General features: G+C 53.4%; 1 protein-coding gene across 1 annotated transcript in view; it reads left to right on the plus strand.

The window, feature by feature from the left end:
* Window positions 1-4,285, plus strand: part of SCNN1A (sodium channel epithelial 1 subunit alpha) — a 20,182-nt gene extending 15,897 nt beyond the window's left edge. The window contains 6 exon segments of the mRNA XM_007469434.1: window positions 1-88; window positions 2,772-2,850; window positions 2,996-3,053; window positions 3,182-3,237; window positions 3,402-3,477; window positions 3,905-4,285. The exon segment at window positions 1-88 is cut by the window's left edge and continues 10 nt beyond it. Coding sequence (XP_007469496.1) covers window positions 1-88; window positions 2,772-2,850; window positions 2,996-3,053; window positions 3,182-3,237; window positions 3,402-3,477; window positions 3,905-4,285 — 738 coding nt within the window.
* Window positions 4,286-7,818: the final 3,533 nt, after the last annotated feature.

A 7,818-nucleotide genomic window follows, 5' to 3' on the forward strand; every position in this document is an offset into this window, starting at 1 on the left:
ATGATCAGGGAGTGTGGCTGTGCCTACATCTTCTACCCGCAGCCCAAGGGCGTGGAGTTCTGTGACTACAGGAAGCATGATTCCTGGGGTGAGACTGCAGGAGGCCCGGCCCCACACCCCACTTGAGCCCAGGACAATCCCAGGAGCCCTGCACCCTCAGTGCCCTGGCTGTGGCTTCTGGCTCCCACGGTCTCCGGCAGGTTCTCCTGCCGACTCTTGTGTTCCGGCCCTTAGATGCTACCCATCTCTGTTTTCCTCTCACTCTCTGTCTCTCTCCTCTATCTCTGTTCCTCCCTCACAGTTTCTCTCTCTCTCTGTTTTGGCTTCTGTGTGTTTATAATGGGATGGCCCCATTTAAAAATAACTCGCAGCAAAAAGGAAGGAAGAGCACATGAAGATCACCCCCGGGTTCTGCGCTCTGACTGTAGCTTCCCGGCTCACTCCCCAGGGCGCCAGCCAGGCCGGTGCTGGGCACTGGCACCGGGGGCAGGAAGAAAATACTAGAAGTTATGTGCATCTAACATCTTCCACTTTATGTATGTTTTATAATGTACATAATGTATCAGTGCAGTAGGAGTGGGTATGTCATTTAGAAACCCAATACATAGATTGGAATGGCTTACGGAGGGATTTTTTTTGTTTTTTTTGCGATATGTGGGCCTCTCACTGTCGTGGCCTCTCCCGTTGCCGGACGCGCAGGCTCAGCGGCCACGGCTCACGGGCCCAGCCGCTCCGCGGCATGTGGGATCCTCCCGGACCGGGGCACGAACCCGCGTCCCCTGCATCGGCAGGCGGACTCTCAACCACTGCGCCACCAGGGAGGCCCCGGAGGGATGTTTTACCTAGAATCTGGAGGGCACTAGATTCTCCTTCTGACCCTGGTCTAGGAGCCGACCAATCCCTTTTCCTTTTTTCTACAGCTGAGTTGTTCCGCAGGGAAGCTGTGCTTAGAGAGAAAGAAAATCCCCAAGAGACTAGAAGATAGAGGGCGGGCGTCCCTGTGCACATGCCCTTACCTGGCACAGCTGACCCCTCCAAGGGGACATGGCAGGGGCACAGCAGACCCTAGAGTTGCGTGCTGCTTGTGTCTTGGCTCTGCTGTGTTCATCTTTCTGCCTCCTTCCTTTCCTGGCTCTGCTGCACTCAGCTTTCCCCCTGCCTGTGCTCTGCAGTCGGCCTTCCGGCCTTCCGATTCCTGGCCCTCTGGCCTTAGAGCATCACAGCACATCAGAGCTGGAGGGAAGCTCAGAGGGCGTCTGGCCTGACGGGCTTCTTTCTCAGATGAACAAGCTGAGGTTCCCGAGGGAAGACGCGATGTCCCAGGACACGCAGAGCAGGGACTCTGCCCACTGCTTCCCCGACCCCCAAACAGTGATTGCTAAGTGGTTGTGAATTTGAGAAAGATCTTCGAGAGAAAAATAACATTGCTGTTTGCTGAGAAGCTGTGAGGATGAGGGAGAGGAACTTGGCCGAAAACACAGTCTGTTGAGTTTCCTGAGGATGGCTTTCTCCCAGAGAGAAAAGGGCCTAGCTGCTTCCCACTCTCCCTAATTAAAGACTAATTATGTAATTAATAATATAAACCCTGGTAGACAGAGAGATTTGGGTCAGAAATGAAGAAGGGCTTCTGGACCGGTGACTCAAAGTAGCAAGAATGACAAAATAACTTTACTTAGAACTTGGGAAATAGGGGTGAAGGGCGAATTCATGGTCCCATTATTTTTCCTTTTTCTTGGTAACAGCTTTGTTGAGGTAAAATCCGTTTCCCGGATAACTCACCCAGTGAAAGTGTACAGTGGAACTTTAGCATACTTTCAGTTTTTAGCACAGTCATAGAGCTTGTGTATCAATCGTCACAATCAATTTAGAAACTTTTCATCACTCCAGAAAGAAACTATGTACCCATTAGCCCTCTCCATCTCCCCTTTCCCTGTGACCACAGGCTCTCTCCCTGCCCCTACCATCCCATGCCCCTCATAACCACTAATCTACTTTCTATCTACCGTAAGATTTACCTGTGTTGGACATTTCTTATATCACAATATGTGATCCTTTGTGATTGGCTTCTTTTCATTAGCACAATGTCTTCAAGGTTCATCCACTTTGTAGCACATGTCAGTGCTTCATTCCTTTTTATGGCTGAATAATATTCGTTGTATGGATGGACCACATCTTGTTCATCCATTCATCAGCTGATGGACCTTTGGGTTGTTTCCACGTTTTGGCTACTGTGAATAATGCTGCTCTGAACATTTGTGTACAAGTTTTGTGTCGAGTTTTCAATTCTCTTGGGTGTGGAATTGCTGGTGCATAAAGTTCTATGCTTAACCTTTTGAGGAACCGCCAGACTGTTTTCCACGACAGTGGTACCATTTTACATTCCCGGCAGTGATGAGTTCCAGTTTCTCCACATCCTCACCAACACTTGTTATTGTCTTTTTCCATTATAGCCATCCTAGTGGGTGTGAAGGGGTATCTCGCTGTGTCTCATTATTCTTACACTAAAATTGTTCCCATTTCCTTCTTTGACTTTTAAATGTTTGTCCATATCCTGTGCATCTTTACAGAGGTGTACCCTGATGGATTTTATTTTTTATTGGACTTAGCTTAATTTCTTCAACATTTTCTGGTGCTGCCACTCAGGAGGCATCACTGTAACGCTACGTAATACTCTTGTGAAGTGGGCGCCAGGGATCTTGGGAGATCTCTTGGGTGTGGGGTGGAGAAGGCTGAGGGGGCCTAGGGAAATGAGCACGTCTCTGCACCCACAGGCTACTGCTACTATAAGCTCCAGGACGCCTTCTCCTCAGACCGCCTAGGCTGTTTCACCAAGTGCCGGAAGCCATGCAAGTGAGCATCCCCCCACCCCACCCCCCCACCCCCGGAGCGCAGGTTGGGCAGCTGGCTGCTTGGCTGGGTAGAATAAGGGGGCCTCAGCCCAGCTTTGAGTGGGAGAGCCTCACCCCCCATCACTGAGCACCTTCTCCGTCCCCAGTGTGACCACCTACAAGCTCTCTGCCGGTTACTCACGATGGCCCTCGGTGACATCCCAGGTAAAGTGTGTGTCTGTGTAACACTGTGGTCTTCTGGGCGTATGTTTATGGTTGTGTATGACCCCACCCCATCCCTGTAAGCCTGAAGACTCTGGGGTGACCCCATTGACACCCCAATCCCTTCCCAGGACTGGGTCTTCCAGATGCTGTCCCGACAGAACAATTACACCGTCAAGAACAAGAGGTCAGTCCTACCCTGGTTCCGGCCCCGGGAAAGGAATCTTTTGGAGGGAAAACAGACCTGGGAAGAGGGGTCATTGATACGGTTGATTGGAGGAGGGTGTTTTCAAGCGGCAGAGAAGTTGACCCTCTGCCGTTTCTTCCCACCCTTTTTCCCCAACGCCAAAGAGATGGGGTCGCCAAACTCAACATCTTCTTCAAGGAGCTGAACTACAAAACGAACTCTGAGTCTCCCTCTGTCACGGTGCGTCCTGCCTCACTGAGGCTGGGGCTCTCTTGGGGATCTTAGCGGGGTGGCTGTCCGTAAACACAAGGGATGGCCTCTGTGGGCCAGAGGGTTTGGGCCTCGAAGGTGGAAAGGGGATAGGGCAAGGGTGAGGATTAGAAGGTTGGAAGGAAGATGCTCGCTGGGGGTGAAGTCTCTGGGGCAGGGGGTGCCGGACGATGGGGAGAAGGCCCCTGAGACAGGTCTGGGTTTCAGCCGTCCCCGTCGTGGCCTGGTTCTCAGCTTTCCCTCGCAGATACCAAGCAGTGGCCATGTGCTCCCAGGGGAGGGGAGCAGAGGCCAGGGTCCCCGGGACCAGGAGAGGCTGAGCGGGCTGGTCGAGGGCCTACGGGCAGGAGGGCAGGGCTCCTCTGCTGAGTGGTCAGTGTGCCTCTCCCCCTTACAGACGGTCACCCTCCTGTCCAACCTGGGTAGCCAGTGGAGCCTGTGGTTCGGCTCCTCCGTGCTGTCTGTGGTGGAGGTGGCTGAGCTCATCTTTGACCTCCTGGCCATCACATTCCTCATGCTGCTCCGGAGGTTCCAAAGTCAATACTGGTCTCCAGGCCGAGGGGGCAGGGGTGCCCAGGAGGTGGCCTCCACTCCAGCTTCCTCCCTCCCCTCCCGTTTCTGCCCCCACCCCGCGTCTCCGTCCTCATCCCCGGCGGCCCCTGCCACCTCCCTGGCCTTGTCAGCCCCTCCACCTGCCTATGCCACCCTGGGCCCCCGCCTGGCTCCATCAGGCTCCATGGAGGCCAGCTCGTCTGCCCACACTCTGGGGGAGCCCTGAGAGGGAAGGGCGGTGTCCCCTCCCCAAGGCAGGCACTTCCCTCGGTGGGCGGGGACGAGCCTTGGCAGGATTAGAGAATGTTTGGGGCTGCCTCTCAGAGCTGCCCAGCTGCCTGTACTGTGGGGCAGGGAAGCAGGCTGGATAGGGGGCTGAGGAAATTGTCTGGAGAACCATGGCCAGCATGGCCTCGGTTCCTGCCCTGTATCCGCTGGTCCTGCATCAAGAACACTTTGGTTTCCCCAACCGAGTGCAGACAAGTCCTCTTTTCCCTTGGATCAGCCAAGCCAAACTTGGATCTTTGACAAAGAACTTTCCTTGGAAACAACTGACAACCAGAACAAAACACAAACAAGGGCACACAAAGCCGTGCACGGTTTCCTCCTCAAAGATGACTGGATTCAGCCCCAGAATGGCCCTCCATGCTGCTTTCCAGGGACACAGACATTTGCTCCTCTTCTTGAACTTGGGTGGGGAACTCCACCCAAAAGCCCCCTTGGTCGGTTGCTAGGCAATTCCCCTTCCCTGACTCTCAGGGCAGGGGCTGGAACAGCCCAGTGTAGTAAAGACTTGGCCATTCCCTGTCGGAGTCCCAGGACTCTTCCAGCCTCACGACCCCATGCCCCCACGGAGCCACACCCCAGCGCCTCTGCCCTGCATCCCTGTCCTTTGGAACTCTGTGTATCTGCTCAAGCTATTTCCTTAGCCTGGACGCTTCTCCCACCATCTGCTGGAGAACTCCTTTAAACTCCAGCTCAGATACCATTACTTCTGTTCAGGCTTCTGCCCCATCTTGTCTTGCCCAGGCGTGACCACTTCCCTATCCTGTGGACTCCCAGAGCACACCATAACATCCATGGAAGTGCAGATGCTGCATTTTACTTTCCTGTTTATTTGTGTCTGCATCCCCAGCTAGACTGAGCTCGTTGTGGTCAGGATTGAGTCTTGTTCATTTATGGATCCTCAGGGTCTAGCCCAGTATCCTGCTTGGAGCAAGTAGGCAGGTACTTAATAAATGTTGTTGCATAAAGAATGTCTGGAGAGCTGGATGGGGGCACCATGAAAGGGTCAGGGAGCGGATGCAAGTCCTGGGTCACTGTCCAAGCACCTGGGAGGTCCCGGCTTGGGGGAAGGGACAGTCTCCCATACCCCTGGCTGCACTACAGAAATGACCATTCTTCAGGGGCCTTAGGAGAGACAAACTGTCTTGTTAGTTCCTCCATGGGCATTGCTGAGCATCTGCTATGTGCCCATCACCATGTTCAGGTGGGAGGTGAAGACTGGTGCCCTTCCGTCAGGAGACCTGCTGTGCAGTTCTTGGGATGATGTGCCCCTGTCCACGGCCTGAACCTGCTTTCCTTCCCAACCTTGGTTACCACCATGTGTAATCCTCCTCTCCATTCGCTGAGTACCACTCACCATGCAGCTGCAACATCTTCGTCCTCATCTGCCTCATCTGCCGCATCCCCACCTGCCTGCCTCGCCAACAACTGCCCGCTAGTGGTGGAGCCACGAGTATGAGAACCAGGCCAGGTTCCTAGGAACCTCAAAGCCTGTATATTCTCACTCTCATGTCATCACAGAGAGAGCAGCACTGGGAATCTTTCCAGCTTTTATTTATTTATTTAATTATTATTATTTTTTTGCCGTACACGGGCCTCTCACTGTCGTGGTCTCTCCCGTTGCGGAGCACAGGCTCCGGACGCGCAGGCTCAGCGGCCATGGCTCACGGGCCCAGCCGCTCCGCGGCATGTGGGATCTTCCCGGACCGGGGCGCAAACCCGTGTCCTCTGCACCGGCAGGCGGACTCTCATCCACTGCGCCACCAGGGAAGCCCCAGCTTTTATTTTAACAAAGGAGAAATTGAGGGATGTCTGAATGGAACCCGGGTTTCCAGACCCCCAGTTCCTTCCCCCATTCCAGCATCAGACCTGGAACTCAGAAGTCAGCCTTCCTCATCCTCCTTGGGGCCCCACTTCCCCTGCTGCCTTGGTCTTACTCCCCTCAATTGTAATCTCCCCGTCCTGAGGAGCCACGTGAATCTTGGGAAAGGTGGGGGATGGTGGAGGGAGCAGGAAGGTAGGAAAGGTCGTGACGAGGAAGTGATGTGATGACTCCTGACTTCCCTTTCCTAGACACAAGACGATGAGGGGAAAATGCTGGTGTCACAACGGTTTACCGCTCAGGGCCCTCAGGTTCAGCCGGCTCTTGTGCTCTCTGGCCACAGCCTATCGTCAGTCCTGCCCCAGCCCTCCCTGGCTCCGTCTCCCCTGGCTGCGTGGGCAGCACCTGCGGGACAAAGCTGGAGCTCTTGTGGATGACAGCAATCAGCCACACTCCCCCTCCTTCCCCTTCTCCCCCAGCCTGCGCTGGAGTTTCTCCTGCCAAAAGCATGTCCACCTTGAGCTGTTTCCTTCTCTCCTCCATCCCTCATCTTTGTGGTACTTCTGGACACTAGGGTAGTTTGTTTGGTTTTTTTTAGCTTTAAAAATAGTTTAGGGGCTTCCCTGGTGGCGCAGTGCTTGAGAGTCCGCCTGCCGATGCAGGGGACGCGGGTTCGTGCCCCGGTCCGGGAGGATCCCACATGCCGCGGAGCGGCTGGGCCCGTGAGCCATGGCCGCTGAGCCCGCGCGTCCGGAGCCTGTGCTCCGCAGCGGGACAGGCCACAACAGTGAGAGGCCCGCGTACCGCAAAAAAAAAAAAAAAAATTTTAAAAATAGTTTATTTCCCTCTTCACCAACAAAGACATGCACCTTCTGACCATTATTCAAGGCATCACAAATTCCATAAAAACGTAACATTAATGTATTTGTCTTACATGATTCAAGATAAAGTGGATTTTAAAAGCAAACGGGTGCCAGTTACGGGGGCCAGGAGGGGACTAGGGCAGGTACCAGTAATACAGGGCATGCGTTTTTCTAGAGTGTTTATTGAAAGCGGCAGTAATCTGCACACTTGCATCGTATGAGTAGTTATACAAAATTAGCACATCCAGGAGAGGTGCTCCTAGTTTCTCTGTCCCAGGTTGATCAGACTGGTAGAGAAGAGAGTTCCAGTTGCCTCACTTTCATTACTGAGCTTATCAGGTGAAGTGACTTTTGCCCAAGTTATCATGAACTTACAGAACCAGCTTGGAAGCCAGGTCTTCTGTGACACATGGGGCTGGGATGTCAGGGGCTGGAACCCATGTCGCCCCGACTGAGTGTTCAGTGCCCTTTTGATGACTCTACTACTGTGGGGCCTGTGTGTGTGTGAGTCTCTGTGTGTGTGACACGTGATGGAGAGATGGGGCTCTGTTATCTAAAGCTCTTTATACTCTTTATCCTTTGCTTCATGAGCGCTAACAGCCAATCCTAGTTTGCCCCTGTCCTATTTCTCCAGCTCTCCCATTGTCTCCCTTGCCATGATTTCTTCTTCCCCTGGAGGGATTATGCTCATATACTCTCACCTCTTCCAAGAGACTGGTTAGCTGTTCATACCCCTAGATCCATGCACCTCTCACCATCTTCTTTTTTTTTTTTTTTTTTTTTTTGGGT

This window comes from Lipotes vexillifer, unplaced genomic scaffold (assembly GCF_000442215.2).
Source record: "Lipotes vexillifer unplaced genomic scaffold, Lipotes_vexillifer_v1.1 scaffold395, whole genome shotgun sequence".
In the NCBI taxonomy this organism is placed as follows: Eukaryota; Metazoa; Chordata; class Mammalia; order Artiodactyla; family Lipotidae; genus Lipotes; species Lipotes vexillifer.